The 24,262-nt window shown below is 43.2% G+C and overlaps 1 protein-coding gene and 1 non-coding gene across 9 annotated transcripts in view; both read right to left on the minus strand.

Moving 5' to 3' along the window:
* The window catches only part of CLIP1 (CAP-Gly domain containing linker protein 1), a 123,745-nt gene that overhangs the window by 52,045 nt on the left and 47,438 nt on the right, over window positions 1-24,262 (minus strand). For 4 of the 8 annotated variants that reach the window (XR_003436754.1, XR_003436755.1, XM_027124898.1 and 1 more), the window contains exons 4-10: window positions 16,953-17,077; window positions 14,690-14,912; window positions 10,736-10,933; window positions 10,004-10,107; window positions 7,863-7,923; window positions 6,407-6,439; window positions 3,232-3,336 (exon numbers count right to left, since the gene is read on the minus strand). Coding sequence is in view for 6 of the 8 variants with exons in the window: in XM_027124898.1 (XP_026980699.1) it covers window positions 3,232-3,336; window positions 6,407-6,439; window positions 7,863-7,923; window positions 10,004-10,107; window positions 10,736-10,933; window positions 14,690-14,912; window positions 16,953-17,077 (849 nt within the window). In the remaining 2 variants the exon portion in view is untranslated. The remainder of the gene's footprint in view (window positions 1-3,231; window positions 3,337-6,406; window positions 6,440-7,862; window positions 7,924-10,003; window positions 10,108-10,735; window positions 10,934-14,689; window positions 14,913-16,952; window positions 17,078-24,262) is intronic. The other 4 variants (XM_027124900.1, XM_027124896.1, XM_027124897.1 and 1 more) reach the window with 4 other exon arrangements.
* TRNAE-UUC (transfer RNA glutamic acid (anticodon UUC)) lies at window positions 18,281-18,352 on the minus strand. The gene has a single exon. It is a non-coding gene; the product is annotated as a tRNA-Glu (tRNA).

Below are 24,262 nucleotides of genomic sequence, written 5' to 3' on the forward strand. Positions count from 1 at the left end.
TCTCTCTCTCTTTTTTTTTTTTTTGGCCACACCACGTGCCTTATGGGATTTTAGTTTCCTGACCAGGGATCAAACCTGGGCCCTTAGCAGTGAGAGTGCAGAGTCCTAACCACTGGACCGCCAGGGAATTCCCAATAATTTCTTATACTGATTACATGATGAAGTGATAGTAGTTTGGATAAATTGGTTTAAATAAATAAAATATATGACTAAATTAATTTCACCTGCTCCTTTTTACGTATTAAAAAAGTATGTTAATGTGGGTACCAGAAAATTTTTAATTATATATATGTGGCTCATGTCATAATTCTGTTGGATAGCACTGGTGTTAAAGGTGTAAAAATATCTATGAAATGTTTCAGTGAATACCACGACAACTGTAGAATAAAAGCCTCAAGTGGATAAAGAACTAATTTACTAACCTTTTTTAAAAAGGACAAAGAAAGAATGATTACTTACCTGCAATGATACCTAAGAATCTTATACAGAGTCCCTCCCCGCTTTTAGATTTTGTAATTCCTTCACCATCTTGACGTACATGTCTCGCTCCCCTAACCCAGTGGTTCTCCGACCTTAGTGTGCGTGTGAGTTGCCTGGGACGTGTGTCTACAGTGCAGGTCCAGTTCCTCCCACGTGTGCTGATTCTACCTGAGCTCTGGGACAGAACCCGGGAATACGCTGCTATTTAAACTCATACCCCCAGGACGAGGAAAAACACTTTCCTAACCTGCGTCCTTTTGTTCTTAGGAAGTTATTTCCCTCTGCTGTTACGCAGTAAGTTTAGTACACAAAATATGTGGGAAATGGTAGCTTTGGGCATAAAAACTAATTATTGGACTAACCTGGGAAATAGAAGGGAACTTGAATGATTTAAAGACATCAGTGAATCCCAAATTTCATGGATCAAAAGTCCTCCGGAGTGAAGGCTCTCCTCCTTCACTGCCTTTATCGGGACAGAAGGTAATGGGTATGTTTTTTCTTCAGCCCCTCTGTCCACCTACAGGCTGTGAGATGGATAAGGACTGAAGTGTCCACAAAGAACAAGAAAATAAAGCACTTGGGGCTCCAAAACTGCATGATCAAATCATTAAGTATTTCAGAGCTGGCTATAATTGTTGTTTCAGGGCTATAGGTGCTTCCCAGATGTTAATTCATTTACATACTTTTTTTCTGGGGGGGAAGTGGGGAGGTGGGGAGTCCACAGATAAGGTGCATTATTAAACCCCATTGCTACAAGGTCCATAACGTAAATAAATTTAATCCAACAGGGCACTAATTCTTAATCAGTCACAACAAAACCGTCAAACTGAGGAAATACCAAGTAAAAAATAAGGGAAAATAATAGTGTGGTTATGCAGCATTTTCACAGCAGTTCCATTTTTTAATTTTATTTCCCAAAATCTGCCCTCAGGCAAAACTATCTATGTGTCTGCCTTTCCCACCATAAAAGTCAGGTATCATTTCTTATTCTTGCTAATGTTTCTACAGCGCCAAGCACACTGTTTATAAACTGGGCTTACTGGCTTAGAGGAATTCTGAAGCACTTCCCAAAAGGGAATGTAGGTGATGGGAAACTTAGATGGGTCAGTGGTTAGTTTCACACTTGGCAAACCAAGAACGAGGATCAACAGGAGACAAGGCTTGTTATAGGAAGATGACAGCTTGCTTGAATCTGAAATACTTAAATAAACCATGCTGTCAATGGATGCCTTCTTTTCCACAGAAAACAAAACAAAAACAAAAACAAATCAACACTGTTTGCTGACAAAGCTGTAACGGAGATTTGTTCAGAAGTAAAAAAATACATCCTTACTTCAATAGCCAGCCACACCACGGGAGCTCAGTCTTACTATGAGTCCCTTGTATTTCCCAGATCAAGTCTTTGGCTCTCGGGTAACAAAGAAACGGCACCAAACTACCAGGATTTTTTTTTTCTTACCAAATACACAGACGATATCGTTAGTTTTGAGGCCGACTGAGAACATTTTCTTTCTCTTAAAAAATAAAAACTCGTGACTTAGAGGAAGAAATATTACTCGATTTTCTAGATTTTTTAGATCAATGATTTCTCAAGAAGAGAAATTTCTACAAATACTGATAATTCAAAAGGAAAAAAATCAGGATACCAAATTTGATCAGACACAGAATCATTTCTGAAATGTTAAAATTAAGGATCTGTCTGATTTAGCTGTTAACAGTCAAATTCGTGATTTAAGAGGTATATAATACATACGTGTTTTCTTATATGTGACTCAGATTAGCTCTTACATCTTTTACCACAAAACTACTTCCATAATAGACAGACTCCATCCTGTAGTGGTTAAGAGCACAGACTCTGGGGTCAAATGGCCCAAATAGAAATCCTGGCCCCCCTATCTCTATCAGCTGTGTGACCTTGGACATATTATTTAACCTCTCCGTGCCTCGGTTTCCTCACCTGTAAAATGGGGACAATACCACTACCTCTCCCCTGGGGTTGTGGTAAGACTGAATAAGTTAATACTTGTAAAGTGCTTGGAATAGTGCCTGGCATAAAGTAAGCACTATATGGGTGCTTAAATACATAAGCAAGTGAGAACATGACTAAGGCACTGGCTCCGAGAGCCAAACGCAGTGAGCTGGGGGTCGTAAGAAGCCATTCTGTTCCCAACACACTTTTTCCTCCTGACCACTGAGATTCTAACCTACTGGGTAACAGAAATTCAAAGAGATCAGGTGCGAAGAAAAAAAGATAGCTGGGGTGAAAGTCCCTAACTCTCATTAAAAAAGAGCCAACGTTTCTATTCCCTTTGCCTAAGAGGCCAGGGAAGAAGGCAGGAAAAGAGAGCTAAAGTGAAACAACAAAAAATTATTTAGAAAACCCACTAGGAATATGAGAACAAGAGGACCACTGACTGCTGGTGCAAACTGGAGAAAGGTATTTCCCGGTATTAATACAAAGAACCTCAAATGCATCTGTGGACGTCCACGCAGTCTACACAGTCGCTGAGTTTCGGATCTTGATCTTGGTTGAGTTAACCAAAGGAATGAATCTTCACCTTGGACCAAAGGTTCCACATAAAACACCTGTGCCCACCCATCAACCTACACTCACGAGCACCTGGGCGGTGCCAAGGCCAAACTCAAGTCGAACCACTGGGTCAAGGCTTAGGCCAACTGCAGGGCCCGTCACCCGCGGTGTCCACCGTTCGCAAACATGGGTCTGCTTCATTAAATAGTGAAAACCATTACCCTAGTGTCTTCTAACTCCCTCTGGAGTTTGTCAGCTTTGGTCTTTTCAAAGAGCAGGCTCTGTTCAAGCTCCTTAATGCGGGCATGCTCCAGTTTGGTCTGCGTCTGTCAGTAAAAAGGAAGAGGAAGAAACACAACAGTGCCACCGTGACATGCCAGCACAGGAGGAGAGGGCGCGGCCTGCAGGCTGAGCCGGCAGTACCTTCCGCCGGAGGATGAACAGAAAGGGTGATGGAGGAGGGATGAGGGTGGACCGAGATGAAGAGGCTGGGGGTGAGGATGAACACTATGGACAAGAGGATGAGGTGGGCAGGGGACATGGGCTAGTCTACTGAGAAAGAAAAAATGGAAAACACATGAGGCAAGGTGAAAGGTGTCAGATGCATGCAGCCAAATATGTTATATTGATAAGTGAAGTTTATCAGCACAAATTAGAATAGTTAATATTCCCCTAATCTATCATTTTCCCTCCTCCCCACAACAGCTACTTGACATTAATGTGTATGTAACTGACTTGTGACTTAAAAAGTGAATTGACCCTCAAAATGATCACTATCACCCAAATATGGAAAAGATAACGTCATAAGTCTCTAAGTGTTCAGTTAGTCCCTAGAGCAGATCTTTGCACTTTGGCGTACAATTTGACGTGAGCAAGGGTCAAGTATTAAACCTAACGAAGGAAATCTAGGACCTAGAGCTAAGGAAATCACACCAGTGGCCTTTTTGCTGAGATGAGTGAGAAGGGTCTGAGATTCTCAGCAACATTCCCATATATAACAGGTGAGGAGTCACTAAAGCTCTCATTTCCTTCCAAGGGTGGACTTTCCAAAGACTGTTGCCAGAAAACAAAGCGGGGGGTGGGGGGTGGGGATCAGATTTAAAAGAGAAAATTCAGTAATAATTGTGCTTGAGGGCCTCCATCCCTAAGGTTCAAAGCAGGAGCAAAGTTGAACTGCAACTGGTAAGGGGCTCATAATCTTGATCCTAAGACAACTCATTCTTCTCAGTTCAGAGGTAAGAAACAGTGACTCAACAGAAAGGCATGAGTTTCAACTCCATGCAAAAGGAGCCGGTAAGGTCTTCACATGTTTCCAAACCTCAGACTGCCCATCATCACTTACTTACATGGAAGCTGATGGAGGAGCCAGAGGGCGACCTCTTTCTAACAGGCTTAAGTGCATCAGAATCTTAATCAATTTGAAATAACCTAGATCAGTCTGAACGGACCTCTTTCCCCGCTCACCTCTCCCATCCAAGAGGTTATCAACATAATCAACTGATAAAACCTGTTGACAGAGCTGCTCCCAGCAGCTTCTAGTTATTTTGTGGTTCCAACCCGTAGGATCTATCAGTCTGGACAATTAAGGGCAACAAGGAAATGACAACAAACTCTAAACTGACAGAAAGGAGTGCAAAACTTAAGGTGGAATGTTTTACATTATAAACATCTTTGCTCACTCCAGTGGTACTCTGGGGATTCAGTGCATTCAAGAGGTCAGTTTGCTTGTGAACCAGGTATAAAAAAACCATCATAGAATATTTAAAAAGTAAATAAATTTTTTTTTTGGTAAAAATTCTTCACCTGCTTCAGCTCTTTACATTCAAGAAAAATAATGAAATAAAATTCAAAACCTAATTGTCTGGGTAGTCCCCTTCGTCCATATGTACCTTAGACAGAGGTTGTTCAAGTTACCTGCTTTTACAAGAAAAGAATCTAATCCAGATCTACACAGTTGGGGTCACAGCCTCAAGAACAGAAATCCAAAATTAACAGGAAGAAACCAAAGGCAACAGAACCTTTCTTCCCTTGACACTGAGTTCAGTGTCCTCTGGGTGAAAGGTCACTACTTCCAGATAAAAAGCAAATACCCACTGAATGTGATCTTCTCCCCATTCCGAGATCCTCCAGGTGCCTCCTGACTGGTGAGAGTGCACACGAATGATCTGGGCTCCACAGCTGTACTTGGTCACCTACCAGCAAGGAAGCTAGTGATCCGCTTCCCTTCCACGGTATGTGGTAAAAACGTTATGCTGAACAGGACAACCCTCCCATTAAAATTATTCCTTTCTTAGAATAGGACAGAGTATCCCAAGAGGAGAGCCCTGGGGCAGGGGATTGAGAGAGAAAGCCAAGGCTCCGCGAGAAGCGCGCACAGGAGAGGCGGGAGGGAGTCCCATGCAGACTGGCTCCGGAGGTAGCAGGAGCCTGTTTTGGAAGCAGAGAAGAGACCCAGATCACTGAGGGAGCTTTCACAAAAAGGAGACCTTCAGAACGGAGGCTTTTTAAAAAGTTCAGTCTCGAGTTGTCTAGTTCAGCTGCCGGGAGGTGGTGGGAAGAAAAATTCTGTTTTAATCTTGTTCTCTTGTGGTGGTGCCTCAAAGGAAGAAGTTTTTAGGTTTTTTTCAAGCGGCATCTCAGCTGGCAGGGTGCGCCGAGAAGCCGTGCTTTTGAGGCCACTCTGGTACGATCGGAATTGGGTGTTTGATCCTAAACAGAGGGAGGAAGGAAAAGAAATACACCTCCGTGCCTAGTGGCGCTGCTACTAGAAAAATCTCTCTTCAAGAATAATAAATTTAAAATACACAACGTCTTCACTGAAGAATGCCTGCCTCTAGCCTCAAACTAGGGAAAACACGGCCCCAACAAACTGAAGTTTGAATTTCTCGTCAGCTGCACTGGCAGCCATTGGCCAGCAGTGGGAGCTCACACAAAAGGCAATCAGTCTGGGACTCCATTCCTTTATTTTTATGGGAATAAATTAAACTTGGGGAAACTTTCCCCCAAAATTTCTGTAACAACTTCATCTAATATGTTTTATGTTTCAGTCAGGTAGCTTCTATTTTGTAATAATTCTATTAAAACTAGAAGGCATTATGAATTAAGGGAAGAAGGCCGGGCCCCATACAAAATTCTTTTCTTTCTTTTTGCTGAAATTCTTTAAAGAAACGTGTGCCTATGTGTTAAACAAATGGGTTTACAGAACTTAGTCATTACATACAATTTCTTCAGGATTCAAATGTAACTGCTTTGAAAGCCCACATGCACAGAAATATTAAGGACAATGTCTCAAGATCAGATTATGCAGTTAGTATTTGAGTATATCAATAAGCAATTTAATCTGTAATCAATCTGTGTTAACAAGGGAAATATCCACACAGTTAAGTGCCCTCTTACATTCTCAGGATCTTCAGAAATCTGGCTCTTTTGCTATCAGTAAAAAAATAAAATAATTAACAACAAAAGAGAGATTCAACTAAAGTTTCAATATGTGTTAGGGTTTCAAAGTAACTGATTAATTACAAGTTTACCAGACAGACTATCCTAGCCTAGTGCTGATGTAAATATTTCAACTGCCCCTCCTCAAAACATCATAGGCTGTATTTGACATGAATTAGATGATGATATGAAACTTCTAATGAGATTTTGGGGTGTTTTTAAATGGATGAGAACAACACAAAAGTCAGCTAAAGGACTGCGACTCTACATGAAATGAGGGAGGAAGATACCCATCAAATTACTAATAATCCAATAAATGCTGGGCCTTATAAAGCTAGAACTCAGAATACGTTTCCCTTATTCTTCATTGACTGTAAAGATACATTTATTCCCAAAGAAATCAGTCTTATTTGGAAGGGCTCTTGAAATTGAAGCATGGTGTGGGCAATCAATAGACTAAAATTGCAACAGTAGCAAAAATGTGTATTCTGAGAACTGCACAGACAAGTGAAACTTCTACTAAAATATTACGGCTTAAAGTACCAAAAATCTGCAAATTTGAAAATTTTTAACTTTATATTTGTCATACATCTAGCAGTGGTTTGAAAAGCATCAAAACCATTTAATTCTGGTGTCTTATTAAAAAACTAATACGAATGACTGTTAAGAGAGAGAAACTTGATGCTAAAGGAAAATCTCTGTGAATTTAAAGTACGCCATGGAATAAAGAGGTTGAAATAAAATTGTTCTTTTTCTGGTAATGACTAGAAAAAAAAAAATCAGGGCTTCCCTGGTGGCGCAGTGTTTGAGAGTCCGCCTGCCAATGCAGGGGACACGGGTTCGTGCCCCGGTCCGGGAAGATCCCACATGCCGCGGAGCAGCTGCGCCCGTGAGCCATGGCTGCTGAGCCTGCGCGTCCGGAGCCTGTGCTCCGCAACGGGAGAGGCCACAACAGTGAGAGGCCCGCGTACAGGAAAAAAAAAAAAAAAATCAATTACTAGAACATACATTTATTGTCTATAGGGTTATAAAGGATTTATCCTGCTCAACTGAAAAGCAAAGCTGAGATTGTTCTGAACTATCATGATGAAATAAAAAATGTTCTTTAAAATGCCATTTCTGATCATCGGAGGAAGGTGTAGAGTCTCACATAGGACACACTGCCAGATTTATGACTTGATTAACTCCAATTCAAGGTTTTGAATTCTGAAGCATGAGAAAAGGGTAGTAAGAATTTTACTCGGCCACTGGAGTTGGGACGGCACAGTGACAGGCTCGAGGGCAGCCACCGCCCACAGGCCAGAGGCCGGGGTTCCTGCCGCCCCCCTCTGCTGCCTGTTCTGACCACAACGATTTTATCCGTATTTCTGAATACTGTATCCATAAAGGCTTTAGAGAGCTGGTGGGGTTTTACCTCAAGATCGCCCTTAGTAATTGATTCTTCTTCAACCCGGAACTGAAGGTCCTCAACCTTCCTGTGGAATAAAATCAAAACAAAACACGTAAGAAAGTAACTAAGAAACACCTCTGCCTTATCCCAAAATTATATATATATAATCAATGTCCTGATGAATGTAGCAGATGATGATGGAAAGAAATGCCTTAGAGACACAGAAAATAAAGAAATGCATCTTTAAGCCTCTAGTTTATAGGGAAACTCTAAAGTTTTATCCAGGTATGGATTCCAGAAGGGATGAGGTAGAGATGAGAAAAAGCAACTGGTTCCCCAGGTCACAGCCGCCAGAAATGGATCTAATCAAGGCAAGATCTCTTCTCCTCCTCCACCCCCTCCTCCCAGAAAAAAGAAAAAAAAAACAAAAAAAGACAAGATCAGCCTGAAAGGAAAAGGTTTGATTACCACAGAAACCGGTTTGAGAATGGAAGTCTATAATTTCTACTTTCCAATAACACAACATAGGGGAAAATGGTACAGAAAACAAATCTCTCTCTATACCACCCCACATCAGGCATTCTAGCGTGAGGTTAGCAGAGATGCTACCCATGCAGAGATCCCCAGGACAACACGAGTACCTGTTCCAAGAGTGGGAGAATAAGGCTGTGAATAATTTGGGAGAGAGGCAATCAAGGATCCTATTTCTCTGCTTCTAAAATGCACATTTCTTTTTCACATTTAAAAATCTCTGATATGGCACGTGGGTTTCAATTAATGCCATCACAAAGTCAATGAAATAGGATACTAGGAAGATCTACAAAATCTGGGTAACACCCACATTGTGAATCTTTACAAAATTGGATGTAAGAGAAGAAAAGGAGGACAAATCTACATGCAAAAAAAAAAAAATCTTTCAAATTCACTAGCATTTCTAACAAAATTAAGAATAAAAAAATTCTACTTGGTTAAGTCAGAAATACAATCATAGGTTAAAGCCCTCAAGCTTACTGGAGAGCTGGGGGGCATTTCTACTGCCCAGAAGTCAGCAGAGCAACAGCCGGTTTAAAAACAGAAGCAGGGCTTCCCTGGTGGTGCAGCGGTTGAGAGTCCACCTGCCGATGCAGGGGACGTGGGTTCATGCCCCGGTCCGGGAAGATCCCATATGCCGCGGAGCGGCTGGGCCCGTGAGCCATGGCCGCTGAGCCTGCGCGTCCGGAGCCTGTGCTCCACAACGGGAGAGGCCACAGCAGTGAGAGGCCCGTGTACCGCAAAAAAAAAAAAAAAACCGAAGCAAGTGGTACAGATGCCTTGGCCTTCATAAGGACCTGTCACTATGTCTCGTTCACTCGTAGCCATTTTTAGGATGCAAGGAGAACTTCCTGTGTATAGTGCTTCTCTCTCCAGTGGGACAGCCATTTCCCTAGTAAGGCACTGTTACTATCCCCCTGTATCCCCCAGCACAGTAGTGCTCGTGACCATCCTAAAGAGCCCTGCATTACATCGCTGCGATCAGAAATGACAGGAGATGGCATTAAGTGCAACCGAGGACAAACAACGTCCCATAGCCCAGAGACAGTCAAATCGTTTCCACGCAGACACTTTTCCCAGAGATCTTGTTCGCTAATGGTCTCAAAAGACCTTTTATAAGAATCAAACTTGCTTTCTCTGTCTCACACAGTTTAGCACCTGATTTCATCCTGACCTGGATAATTCTCTAATTGAGAGTTTTGTTTTCCTATAAAGGTAATGAGTTTCCTGAGGTCAGGGCCCCTCTGTCACCCCCCAGACACAATACGATTTCATTAGATATGCAGAAGGCGTTTCATAAATACCAGGTAACTGGGCCTAGAAAATCCTTTTTCCAGGAGTGGCTCTAGGTAGAAGCTGGGTTTGAATTAACTGACTCAGGCCATCCTCTAGAGGATGTTTGGCACACAGCAGGTGCTCAATAAATCGTTGTTAAATTAACCAGGGCACATTTAGCTGGTTCCAAACTTCTCAAAAAAGTCAAATCAAAGCAAACCCTCCTCACACAGCACGAGGAGTTCAATCTCCACTGAACACAGAGAGAGTCCTTTGGTTCTAAGGGTTTGACACCAACAAGGCTGTTGATGGGGGAGTTCTCCCGAAGGCTGTTTAAAAGGAGAACAGTTCAGGATCACCTTCTCTCCTCTTCAAGTTGGTTGAGAAGCTCCACCTTCTCCCTGTCAGCAGCTTCCACCATTGCTCGCAGCTGGTCCATCTTGGCCTCCAATTCCAGGACATGCTGGGGAAGGCAAGGGTGTCGGTGAGTGGCCTCCTTCTGACCCAGATGCATGCCCAGGGATGCCTCCAAAGAGCTACGGCTAAATGGTACCACTGTGGGTCGGCATTACTCAAAAAACCTTTTCGCATTAAAATGCTTTCTATGATCTCTTATGATAGGTTATTCTCGGCAGCACTCCTGGGAGCTAGATGATGAAAAACCACACCATTAAAGAAATAAGGGGGCAATGTTAAAACAACGCTCATCTTTTTTGAGCTGAAACTCGTACAAAGCATAATGTACAAAACAGGAGCCGTCGCCACTGGTAAGGTCCTAGTACACACGCTCACCTGACACAGACAGGCCAAGAGACCTGGACGTAAAGACCAAAAGAGTGCAACAGACTCGAGAAGAACAGAACTTCATCTTTATGATGATGCAAACTGGTACCCCAGGGCACAGCTTTCAAACAAGCCCAGCAAAGACATCTATGCTCCTTTCCAGTGCGCTCGAGACCAGCTCCCCGGCTCCAAGCACCAAGTACACTGTTCAACCTCCTCCCTCAATTTAGAAACCATCACAGTCTCTGCAACAAGATCAGCTTAGAACCTGTCACCATCTCTGCAACAAGGTCAGTGCCAGACTTCACCTGGTCGTGTCCGTCCCGGGCCAGAGCTAGCTCCTGCTCTATCTCCCCCACGTGGCTCGTGGCCTTGGCCACCTCCGCCCTCTCTAGATCCCGTTCAGCCAGCAGCTGCTCAATGTGCTGCTGCTTCTCCTTCAGGGCCTCCTGGAGGGCAGTGGTGCCGGAGATCTTCCTGGCGTAACGGGAGGAGGTTTCGGTCAACTGCAAAGGAAAGTTAAAGAAGTGAAGGGCGATGATGCTATCAGGGATGCAAGGAGGGAGCGATGCATGCAGGCAGGTGTCTCCTCAGCAAAGCAAAAAGCACTGCCCCAGCTCGCAGGCTTGCCGAGGCTTAGGAAAGGCTTTTCATCGAGGAAACAAGACAGCGTGTGCCTCCTGTCTGCCAATTTCACAAAGAACCCAGCAATGTAAAGAAGTCATGGAACAACCGGGAAGATGCTTAGAAGAAGTGGCTCAGAAGCAAAGGTGCCCTGAGCTCTGCTGACGGGGCCGGGTAGGAATCTAAAAAATTCCTCAGAACCCAGGTACCAAGCTTCTCTAGACTCCGTTTCGGCCTGAGCTTCATGAATAGTTATCTTCTTGTTATGACAGTCTGGCCAATCTTTTGATCCTTAGAGTTCGGGATTAGACCTGTTTTTCAACTTCTTAAGCTTCTAAATACCATTACGTGACCAAGAGGTCACGCTTGGAGTCACGAACCTTCTTTCAATTGATTACGTAGCTGGATCTCTGTCAGGATTTTCTTCATCTTTCTTTCAAGATGAAAGGCAGAGGTGATTTCACCCAGGAATCCAGCCATGAGGACCTGAATCCCAGCCACCAGAAAGACTTATAAAGACAAAAGATTAAAAGGAAACCTGTACGTGCCTTCAAAAGCATGTGTGAGTGGGTGAATGAGAGTTCAAGTATACGTAAGAGAAAGGAGGAAAAGGGCATGGGAGAGAGAAAAGGGGGGGAGAAAAACCTGTGGAGAAAGAGAAGCAGGGGAAGGAAGGAGGTAAAAAAAATGGGGACTGGAGAGGGAACGGGGGGGGGGAAACAAGAGGGGAGGGAGGAAGAGTGGTGGGCTGAGGCGTGGAGAAAACGTGTTTCAGCGCTGTCACCCGTTCATCTTTGCTGCTTCACACACCCGATACCTCCTCCAGATGGCTAATCGTCATGTAAAAACACAGAGGACGTAACCTTCCATTAAATGTGCATAGGTAATGTGGGCAAGCTGAGTAACACTCTTCCAAGCTGGGCTCCGGGGGCTGGGAGGTGGTCCAGAAGAGGCCACATCCCTTGGTGAGCGTCTGTCCACGGCCATTTACTTGGCAATCACTGGCTCCGGGTCGACGCCGCTCGACTTCACCCTCTGCAGTCAAAGCCTCGCTTGCTGCTTGAAGGCTCTCCTCGTCCTCCGTCTAGCTGAGCCCCCGGCCAGGACGCAGACTGACAGTGAGGACCTGCCGTCAGTTCAGAGTTAGGCAGTTTGACAGCTATGAGAGTAAAGTACACCCAAACTGTCCTTCGCTGTTTCTATTTAGTGAAATTTCTTGCATTACTTACGTATATGGGGCGGCGGGGAATTCCTAGTCTCTCTTTGAACCATCTGACCTTGATCTTCCAATTTTACTATGTGGTTATACTTTCTCGTACTAACGGTTCTTCCTGAATACACTAAATCTGAGGTTCCCAAACCCCACGCAGAGGTACACCCCAGGGTACTGCAGCAAACTCACAGGGAAACACAAGGAAACAGCGACACCCGTTGGATACCATGCAAACTGCTAGCTGGAGGGGATTCAGTTTCAACCTTGGATTGTACTACATTCCTTTCCATAACGTCATGTCTTTCCGAAGCCGGGTTTTGGCTACTGCCAGACCAAAAGCAAGTACTGTGCAAAAACCAATGTGGCACAGGAAGTGAGGGTGGCGGTGTCCAGGAAGAGTCCAAGGTCTGACAGGATATGCAGTGCCCAAGAAGAGCATGCAACCTAATACTAGTTCACTGTGGTTATTCAAGAATGAATTAAAAATATTCTTTTTCCTTTCAATTAATGTGAACCTTTTTTTTTTTTGAAGAGCTATTAAATTGTTAGGACATAAATATTAAGTTGTTTGGACCTAACTACTTAATAAACAGAACTGTTAGCTATTTCTTTAGGCCTACGGGCACTGTGAAAAAATAACTGAGACTAAAGGTTCTGTGGAACCAGAAAGGCTGGGCACCTCTGTACTCAATTCTTTCAGAAGATCGCTGTGCATTAAGGAATGTCCCCACTTTATATATACATATATATATATATACACACAAGGGATCACGTTGTTGAGGTGCATTTTTAAGAAGTCACGCTTTCAATTACTCTGTGTTTTTGGTATATTCTTTTATGGTGATTTTTGGTTTAGAAACTATAGCCACTCTATATAAAGAGGTACAAAAAACAAGCTGTTTTACAAGGCAAGGAGACTCAGTTCTCTTTTGCTAGTTTTCTTCAAAAGAAAATGAGGTGAACTAAGAGGAATCAGAACTGTTCTAAAAAGTAAGAGGACCGGTTACGGGAGCAGCGGGGGCGCTTGGGCATCTCCAAAGAAACAGACACTTAATTACAACGTAGTAAAAATTACACAAGAAATAATTCCTAATCTAGGGTAGATACTTTCACGGAATTGTTCCTGGATTAGTAAACTCGATTTCCACTTTAGAGTTTGCTGACCCACTCTGAACAAGGCTTCATCCAAACAGAGGGGTTTCTTCATCCATTTCACTCAAACATTCAAAAAGTTCTTGACAAGCTTTTCTCATAAGTCCATTTGTAATTTTTCTGTTGAAGATGCAGACTTTTATATGCAAAATGACATAGTCCAAGCAGGTATTTATTTTACTTGAACATAAGAGGAACAAAGTCCAGAGAAGCATAACCCCTACTTTAAAGAAAGACGCTTCCGCTGTTGCCTTCCCTGCCCAAGGTCAATGGAGAGAAGGCAAAACGAGATCAAGGGCCAACCGTTGCCTTCCCTGCCCAAGGTCAATGGAGAGAAGGCAAAACGAGATCAAGGGCCAGCAGCCTTACTGCCCGATCATGACACTTCACGTTCTAACTCCTGTCTGTCGTTCATTGTCATAAAGCAGAGATCCTGAATTCAGTCTGGGGTACAACCTCATACTGCCACTTCAAATTTAAACAGTGTTTGCCTCACTTCCAGTGAATAAACTAAAGGGTGGGGGGTGGGAGGGAGCAAAGCCAAAAAGTCATTGCTTTGACGCTAAAAAAAAAGCATGACATTAACAAACAGAATGAGATGCTGCCTATTTTGATTCTGATGATTTTCTCTTGCTGATCTAAATGGGAAAGAGAGGGAGAAAGTAAGGGGGAGTGGGGGAAGGGGGAGATGGAGACAAAACAAAACATGGCTTTTCCTAGCATCCTTTCAAGTTCCCTAAGTTCCCCTCTGCATCCTCTGGCCTGAGTCAGGAACGCTCCACACACCAACTGCTTTCAGCGGGTTAGACTGTATGAACATAACACTAAAATTCTAAGAACATGCCTTTTCTCAAACGACTGTAGTTCCTAAAATTGTTTGATGTCAAAGAGAAAGACACCCAGGTCCTTGAGGAAAAGGATCCCTCCAATTCTCCTGTCCTTCTGATGCCAAAATAATTTCAGAATACTCAATCATCCCATATGTTAGACTAAGTAGTAGTTACTATAGATTCACCAAGAACTGTTATATCTTAAAGTCTAAGGAACCTGAAAAGGGCTGTTAAAAAAATTCTTTATTTCAAACTTGTATTCTTGCTAGAGGTTTTTGTTTTGTTGCAAAATTTGTAAGGACATTCACAAGCTACAGAGAACATTTAGTACAAGGGCAAGAGAAGACTTAACATCTCCTAAAGCAAAGCAGGCACACTGACGGGGTGGGGTTGGGGGGCATTTACAGTGCCTGGGACGCAGAAACACGCAGCAGGAGGCTTACCAATCCTGTCCGACTGGGCTTGCTGCTTACAGAGGAGGCCACAGAGCTCATGGAGCTGAGAGAAGAGGCAGAAGGGCTGCGCGTCAGGCTGGCGGGTGTGGTCGCCATCACCCGCCTCACGGCAGCGGCCTTGGCTTTGGCTGGTGTGGTGGAAGGGAAGCCGATCTTGGTCACTTTGTGGACAGGAGCAAACAGGCCATATTTGGGTTGACACTGAAAATACCTTTAGGGGACAACAACAGGAATAGTAACAAGAAGCAAGTTAATTACAAGAAATACAACTATAACCAAAAAGCTCTCCTGACTCGTAACTCGTGACTGGTTTGCTGTGAATTTTACCAACCAGCTGGGGTGGTGCACCAGCCCGTGGCACTCACTGGTGTGCAAGCTAATAAATAACCATAATAATAGTTTTTTTTTAATTTATTATTTTTAAAAATTATTTATTTTTGGCTGCAGTGGATCTTCGTTGCTGCGTGCAGGCTTTCTCTAGTTGCGGTGACCAGGGGCTACTTTTCGTTGCAGTGCGCGGGCTTCTCATTGTGGTGTCTTCGCTTGTTGCGGAGCAAGGGCTCTAGGCACGTGGGCTTCAGTAGTTGCGGCACACGGGCTCAGTAGTTGTGGCTCACAGGCTCTAGAGTGCAGGCTCAGTAGCTGTGGCGCACGGGCTTAGTTGCTCCGCAGCATGTGGGATCTTCCCAGACCGGGGCTCGAACCTGTGTCCCCCCCCATTGGCAGGCGGATTCTTAACCACTGCACCACCAGGGAAGCCCCACAACAATGTTTTAGAAAACACACTAGGAAATAACAGTATGATACACAGAGATGGAATCACTCATCTGTTACTAAGATTTTACGCACAGGGAAGGTATTTCTACTATCTGATAAACACACAGCAGAGGAGTGATCCCACTTAATAAAACCTTGCCAAACAAAGGGCAAGAGAAATCAAACAAGCACCTAATTCTGGCAGATTCACTCAAGTAAAGGTGGAGTAGTATCAACTGGTACTGACACTTGGAGATCTCACGACTCCAGCGAATTATAACAACTTAATATGAAGGATATCAATGATATGGCTTCATAATCGTTGCAGCACCAAGAGATTTTTTTAATCTCCTCGAGGCATTATTATTGCATTTGGTACATAAGACCTATATGCTTATAATCAGTCTGTAAACATTTTATAAGTAAAATGTTAACTATAACACTTTATACTACTAACAATAATGCATCAGAGACCACAACTGTGCCCAAGGCCTTCAAAGCATCTGAAGTGTGGGAAACGCCTCTTGCATTCATCTGCATGACTTAACTCCCACCCTATCCCTGTGAGGTGACACTGGGGTTATCCTCACAGTGGAATAGGTGTGCTTGCCGTCAGTCCTCTTGCCACAGGATGGAATCCTTGTCACCGGATGGAATCCTTGTCACCAGATATAAAGACACATTTTGCGTTCTCGTCCTAACAAAAGCAGCTTCCTTCTCCTCACTCCCCCTACACTCCAACGCCCAGAAACTCATTCAGACGTTGACTGCTATCAAAGGGAGAGCAGCCAAAAGGATGACATAGTATTTCCTTTCTATTTTGAAAAATAAAATGAACACACTATAGATGATACTATAATTGTAGAAACATGTCATTACACACTTGTCTAAAACCACAGAATGTATACCAAGAATAAACTAATATAAACTACAGACTTTGGGGGATAATGATGTGTCAATATAGGTTCACCAGCTGTCATAAATGGACCACTTGGGTGCAGGATGTTGATAATGGGGGAGGCTGTGCATGTGTGGGGCAGGGGGTAGAGGAGGGATATCTCTGTACCTTTCTCTCAATTCTGCTGTGAACCTAAAACTGCTCTAAAAAAAAAAAAAGCCTTAAAAATAAATAGATAGGGCTTCCCTGGTGGTGCAGTGGCTAAGGATCCACTAGGACAGCCCACGCACAGCAACGAAGACCTAACACAGCCAAAAATAAATAAAATTAATAAATTTTTAAAATAAAATAAATAGTTAGACAAATAAACCAAATACTTGCTCAGAATCTACTCAGACGCACTGCACGTATTACTAAAACAGACAGTCAAAAGAAAGACTCTGATTCTAGTGGGGGGAAAAACCTGTAGATGAGTCTTAGGAAATAAAAGTGCAGCTCTTCAAAACACTCACGTCCATTTTATTATACACGGTTGGTGGGATCGGCTTGAGCACCTTTACATGCAAGAGGGAGATGAGATTCCAACTGCAAACAAACCTTGTTCCAGCGACAGCCCCATCGTTCTTCCCAAGAGGCTCATCCAACTCCACACCACACCACTCCCCCTTGGCGAAGTCTGTCTCCCCAAGAAACCGGACGACGCCAGCCTTCGTGCCACCAACCTGGAAGAAGAGAACGTTAAAAGGAAGAGATGAACATAATTACAATTTCACAGCTTAATCCTTTGCAGCTGCAGCCAATACTGTGTTCCATCATTTCTCCAAGCAGCTCTTCTCTTAACCTCCTCTCCAACTCTTCAAAGAGTTCTCTCCAAAGGTTAGCAAAGTTCACCTGGGTGACTTCAGTCGCCAGAGTGATCCGATACCTGATATAGTCCAATAATGAAATCGCCTAGGTGATGCGCAGTCATCAACATTTAGTCCAATTAAAAAAATACCTTATTACTCCGGAGGGAGGTTTCTGCTTCAAAATAAATATTTGCTACAAAAATAAAACCCCTACGTCCTTAAAGAAAAACAAAATTCATGCATAATCCACTGTAACAATTGCTGTGTTTATGTTCCCAAACGTCCTTTACATCATTATCCAGGTAAAGCAATAACACGTACATGTTAAAGACAAATATTCACACATCCACACACATGAAATGTAAATTCTTTAAAATTTTTTTTTTTTTTTTTTTTTTGCGGTACGCGGGCCTCTCCCTGTTGTGGCCTCTCCCGCTGCGGAGCACAGGCTCCGGACGCGCAGGCCCAGCGGCCACGGCTCACAGGCCCAGCCGCTCCACAGCATGTGGGATCCCCCCGGACCGGGGCACGAACCCGCGTCCCCTGCATCGGCAGGCGGACTCCCAACCACTGCGCCACCAGGGAAGTCCTCTTTAAAATATTTTAAATATTGATATTTTCCACTGTGAGGCTCTCCATTTCTTCACAACTATTAAAATGACTGTGCTTCACATTTTACGTGAACTGTTCAAAGCTGTGAATCTTTTTAAATGTCTCTTTGTCCCAGCTGTTGTTTGACATAACATGCAAACATTATTTCCAAAATTATCCCATCAGCATTTATTATTTCTTCCTTTGCCATTATTTTTCTATTTCAAATACTCATTTTATCATATTCTCTCTCACATGCACATAAGAACAGATCTGAGTCTTTTTACAGTTTCAAAAGTTCAGTATCTGTGCTACTGCCATGGCATTTTGATTACTGCTACTTCACAACCTGCATGGTATTTCCTGGGGCTGGCTTTCCCTTATTACTATTATTCTTCAGAATACTGATTTTCTTACTTTTAGCTAAGCTTCTTTTTTCTTTTTTTAAAATTTTTTGGCTGAGCCTCAGGGCTCATGGGGTCTTAGTTCCCCAACCAGGGCTCGAACCTGGGCCCCAGCGGTGAAAGCACAGAGTCCTAACCACTGGACCACCAGGGAATTCCCTCTTTTTCCTTAATTAAAAAAAATTCCCTAATTATACAAGAAGCGAGTCACCGCAGGCAATTAAGAACATTATGAACAAAAAATAAATGTTATTCCTGTAATCTCAACACCCAGGAACACTCACTGCTGACATTTTGGTCCATTTTCCCGCTATTTTATGGCAGCTGTTTAGTATCCACAGTACAGATGTATCACAACGTGCACTTTACTCATTTTTCATTTGGGATGTTCACCTTTTTCTTACTGATTAAAAAGGTAACTCTTTATAATGAATTAATTCTTTTTTTTTTTTTTTTTTTTTTTTTGCGGTACGCGGGCCTCTCACTGTTGTGGCCTCTCCCGTTGCGGAGCACAGGCTCCAGATGCGCAGGCTCAGCGGCCATGGCTCACAGGCCCAGCCGCTCCGCGGCATGTGGGATCTTCCCGGACCGGGGCACGAACCCGCGTCCCCTGCATCGGCAGGCGGACTCTCAACCACTGCGCCACCAGGGAAGCCCATGAATTAATTCTTGAATAGCCAATGCATTCTCATAGTTCAAAAACTTTTAAATATATGTATCCAGGGAAAAGCCTCTCTTACTAAACTCCTGTCCCTAACTATCCCACCCTCCCCATCACAGGTAGCTACCGCTATTGATGTAGAGTGTATCCTCCTCCCAGCTTTTCTTTGTGCATATAAAAGCAAATGCTGGGGCTTCCCTGGTGGTGCAGTGGTTAAGAATCCGCCTGCCCATGCAGGGGACACAGGTTTGAGCCCTGGTCCGGGAAGATCCCACGTGCCGCGGAGCAACTAAGCCTGTGCGCCACAACTACTGAGCCTGCACTCTAGAGCCTGCGAGCCACAACTACTGAGCCCGTGTGCCACAACTACTGTGCCTGCACTCTAGAGCCCATGAGCCACAACTACCGAGCCCACGTGCCACAACTACTGAGCCCGCGCACCTAGAGCCCGTGCTCCGCAACAAGAGAAGCCACCGCAATGAGAAGCCCGCGCACTGCAATGAAGAGTAGCCCCCACTCGCCGCAACTAGAGGAAGTCCACGTGCAGCAACAAAGACCCCACACAGCCAAAAATAAATAATTTCTTTTTAAAAAGGAAATGTTAATTCATGTTTTTACTCCTCCCTTTCATTTTTACATACAAAAAGTGAGCTGTCTTGCACCTGTACTACATGAGCTGTCCTGCACCTCGCTTTATTCCACATCAAGACAGAGAACGTCCTCCTTGTGTTTACAATCGCACGTCATTCCACTATACAGATTCACTCCAGTTTATTAAATCAGCCCCCACTGGGAGACATTTAGGTTATGTAGGTTTACTGATTTAATAAATTTAAAAATCATTTCGGTTAATTAAAAAAAAAGTCCAATGGGATTGTGTTAAATGTAGACTTACTTTGGGAAGGTAACTTATTTTATCGATCTTCACAAGGAACCAGCTTTTAAGTTTTTCCTTTTTGTTTTTAATGTTCTCTATTTTATTTAATTCACTTTTTATCTCACTATTTCCTTTTTTCCCACTTCCTTGTTGTCTATTACTCTTTCCTTCCTAACTTCTTAAGACCAATACTAATTTGCTTTTTAATACCAAAGCTATTTTGTTCTAATTTTTCTCTGAATATAGTTTTCTATGAGTTTGGGATGATACACATTTTTTTCCAGCTCTATTTAAGCTTTTTTTTTTTTTTTTTTTTTGCAGTACGCGGGCCTCTCACTGTTGTGGCCTCTCCTGTTGCGGAGCACAGGCTCCAGACACGCAAGCTCAGTAGCCATGGCTCACGGGCCCAGCCGCTCCGTGGCATGTGGGATCTTCCCGGACCGGGGCACGAACCTGTGTCCCCTGCACTGGCAGGCGGACTCTCAACCACTGCACCACCAGGGAAGCCCCTCTATTTAAGCTTTGTTGAAAATGGAAAATGTTAAAGTCTCAAAGCTACATACTTTTTCTCTGAAAGACAAACTCTTTGTGAAACTGATTTAAGGAACCAAAGCAGTTACAGTTTAAGGTACTCTAGGCAGGACAGCATGTGAAGGGTGACAGAGGGCAGGCAGTCCCCGGACAGTTCAGAAACATCCTGGTGTCATGACAGGTGTCACTGAGGAAAGATGGAGTTGGAGGCTGGAGAAAACTCCACGCAGGAACCGTTGTGTCCAGCACCGCAATCCACAGTGCACAGCAGGAGACACTCAACAAACATTTGCTGAAGAAATGAAAGGTGACCTTCTCCGTAGGGAACTACACAGAAAAGGCCATTTTTCCATGTAAACCAACAAAAGGAAAAAGATATCCAGTGGCTGAGACTGAATTTGATGGCTCAGAAGAGAGCAAAGGAAGAAATATGCTAACACAGACTAAGTAAGCATGGGCTCCAAGTTGAACAAATTCAAATGCCAGCTCTGTCTATGAATTAGTCAAGTTGCTTAGTTTCTAAATCTTAGTTTCGGAACTTCCCTGGTGGTCCAGTGGTTAAGAATCTGCCTTTCAATGCAGGGGACGCAGGTTCGATCCCTGGTTGGGGAATGAAGATCCCACATGCCGCGGGGCAACTAAGCCTGCGTGCCACAACTAGAAAGAAGCCCTTGCGCCACAACAAAGAGCCTAAGTGCTGCAGCTAAGATCCAATGCAGCCATAAATAAATCAATCAATCTTAGCTTCCTCATAAGTAAAATGGTGATAATTACAGGATTGCTGTGAAGATTAAATAAAATAATCCACATAAAACTGTTTAGTCAGTGTCTGACAGATAGTGTGAGAGTCTGCTATGTTAGCAGCCAGTGTGTCCATGCTAAGGAAAGTACTAGTTCTAGATCTGGCAAATGGGACTTTTTAGCACTCTTATTGGTAACCATGGAATGTATGAATAGTAACCTATATAAAATTGGCCTCTGTTTTCTCTGTCCTCTTACACACCTTTCAGAGCAGCAGACTAACCAGCATCACATGAGCAGAACACAGCACATTAGCTAAAGATGATGCAATCTTTCCAGATAATCTGTTGAATTCTTTGGGGGTGAGTCTAAGTTACTGTCATGACAACTGTTTTTCCAAGAGGCGTCTAACAGGCTGTGGGCAGTAAATTCTCCAAACAAACCGTGGCTTCACTCAGATCAGAAGCTTTATAACAAATTACCACAAACAGATCAGCGACTTTTTCTCTAAATGCAGGTAACAGAACATACATCTACCCCCCGCCAAAAAAAAAGCCATAAAGTTTGTTTCAAATGGATGACTACTAGCTCCTAGAATGGGCAGTTTCTTATACTTTTTCTCTCACCTAACTGGAAATTCTTGACTCATATAACATAATATGCTTTCCTTTCCCCTGTGAAAGATCCTTAGTAATTATTCAAAATATCTTTAACACAGACAGAAAGTCACATCCAAAATCACTCACTTTTCTACTTAATCATTTTACAGTCAAATCTTTTTCTAAGCATTTAAACACGGTTTTATCAAGTTAAGTTTTACTTCTCATGTGTTCCAGAGAACCCAGAGTATTATAGCATGTGCACTTACATTAAGTATAAGCCACAATTTTCAAATCTATGTTTTAGGGGCAGATAACAGGATTTTTTAAAAATATTTATTTATTTATTATTCATTTGGTTGCACTGGGTCTTAGTTGTGGCAGGCGGGCTCTTTACTTGTGGCAGGTGGGCTCCTTGGTTGCAGCTCGCTGGCTCCTTAGCTGTGGCATGGGAACTCTTAGTAGCGGCATGCCTATGGGATCTAGTTCCCTGACCAGGGATCGAACCTAGGCCCCCTGCATTGGGAGCACGGAGTCTTAACCACTACACCACCAGGGAAGTCCCAGATATCAAGATTATTAAAGATAAAAAATTTTACAACATTGAAACAAAAAAATGGATCCCTACGGCAAACACAAGTAACTACCATTCATTCTCTTTACTTTCAGAATATATACACATAACTCATAACACTGTGGTCAACCTAAGTCAAAATTAGAAGTCACTACTGGAGACCAAATTAATTTAAACTAGAAACTCAGCTAAAGGAAAACCTAGCTGTGGTCAGGCTTTAGCAAATCTCAGGTTTTTCAGCTCTCATTCAGTCATTCAATATATATTTCCTGAGTGCTTGGGCCCTGAGGATACAAATATAAACAGAATACAGTGTTGGTCACTGACAGAAAAATTCAAGCAAATATTTCTAGTGAAAAGTGATAAGCACTTTAAGAGGTTTCTACAAAATGCTGTGGGAACAGAGACAAACACCCTTCTTGTAAACTCTTTTGAAAAATAAGAACACTGATAAATTCTGCTGGGGGCTTCCCTGGTGGTCCAATGGCTAAGGCTTCACGCTCCCAATGCAGGGGGCCCGGGTTCCATCCCTGGTCAGGGAACTAGATCCCACATGTCACAACTAAGAGCCCGTGTGCCACAACTAAGGACTCCACGTGCTACAACTAAAAAAGATCCTGTGTGCTGCAACTAAGCCCTGGCGCAGCCAAATAGATAAATAAATAAATATTTAAAAAGAAAACATTCTGCTGGGCTGATGAATGGGTCCACAAACAGGAAACAGGAAACCTTTCATCCTCTCTCAACTCTCCCATCTATTCATCAAATCTCAAACAAGCCATTTAACCTCACCGTGCCTCAATTTATAAAGCTATAAAATGTCCAGTGGGTGGTAATGAGGGACTGTTCCACAGGGATTTCGTGAGCAACTGAATTTTGTGAGGTGGCTTCTTATCTGCCATATTGTAGGTTAAGCAGCTTAATTTAAAAAGGTAACTATGGCTAATTGGTATTTACCCATACAGATTTAGCCCTGACTTAAAACTTAATCACCTGTGAGATGATGACGTCCATATTTCGTATTACCTCAACTAGAGAGCAATCCAGCTTAGGGCAGCTCCACTGGGCAACTCCTGCAAGAAAGGTAAGATTCGCCTGGCCCGGTTTTTATCCATTGGTCCTAATTGCATCTCTTGTCATACTTTACAATGTTACTCCTCCCCTTTAAGGGTATAATGTGACAACAGTATTTAAAACCTTTTGATTCTTTTGACAATATTTTATGAACACCTACTGTGTGCCAGGCACTGTTCTAAGTGCTTGGGAAAAGACAGTGAATGAGACAGAAAGTTTCCAGACTCTCATGGAGCCTAAATTCTGGTCAGAGGGAGATGGGCAATGAACAAATAAATAAATGAAAAGATCATTTTAAATACATAGAGGGGGACTTCCCTGGTGGTGCAGTGGTTAAGAATGTTAAGTGGTTAAGAACCTGGACACAGGTTCGAGCCCTAGTCCGGGAAGATCCCACATGCTGTGGAGCAACTAAGCCCGTGAGCCACAACTACTGAGCCTTACACCACATCTACTGAAGCGTGTGTGCCTAGAGCCCGTGCTCTGCAACAAGAGAAGCCACCACATGAGAAGCCCACGCACCGCAACAAAGAGTAGCCCCCGCCCGCAGCAATGAAGAGCCAACGCACCCAACAATTAATTAATTAAACTGTTGCTATTAAAACAAAAGACCTGACACAGCCATAAAAGAAAAATAAATAATAAATGAATCTTTAAAAAAATCCATTTGTAACTGTTTAAACATTTAATAGGAACCAAAAAAAAAAAAACCCTACTATCCCTGAGGCTGATAAAAGAGCAGAATATTTAGTTGCCAGAGTCACACTCTCTTAAGGCACTGAGATCAAAAAGTACCCCACTTGCCCACAACGGTATTAGCCAAGTTTGCTTTTGTAATCTATATGTGTCAGAAGCTACAAAGAGTCTCAGCCTCAAGATATTTTTGTAAGTATGCTTAAAGAATTCACAGAAGCAGTATTAAAAGTTAGATGATGTGATCTAGCAACAGGCATTTCAACATTAGACTCTGGCCCGGGCAGTGGTCCAGCTTTCCTCTCTTCAAGTCC

The sequence above is a fragment of the Aethalodelphis obliquidens genome, unplaced genomic scaffold, assembly GCF_003676395.1.
Source record: "Aethalodelphis obliquidens isolate GAN/ISIS:26980383/991018 unplaced genomic scaffold, ASM367639v1 scaffold28, whole genome shotgun sequence".
NCBI classification, from domain to species: Eukaryota; Metazoa; Chordata; class Mammalia; order Artiodactyla; family Delphinidae; genus Aethalodelphis; species Aethalodelphis obliquidens.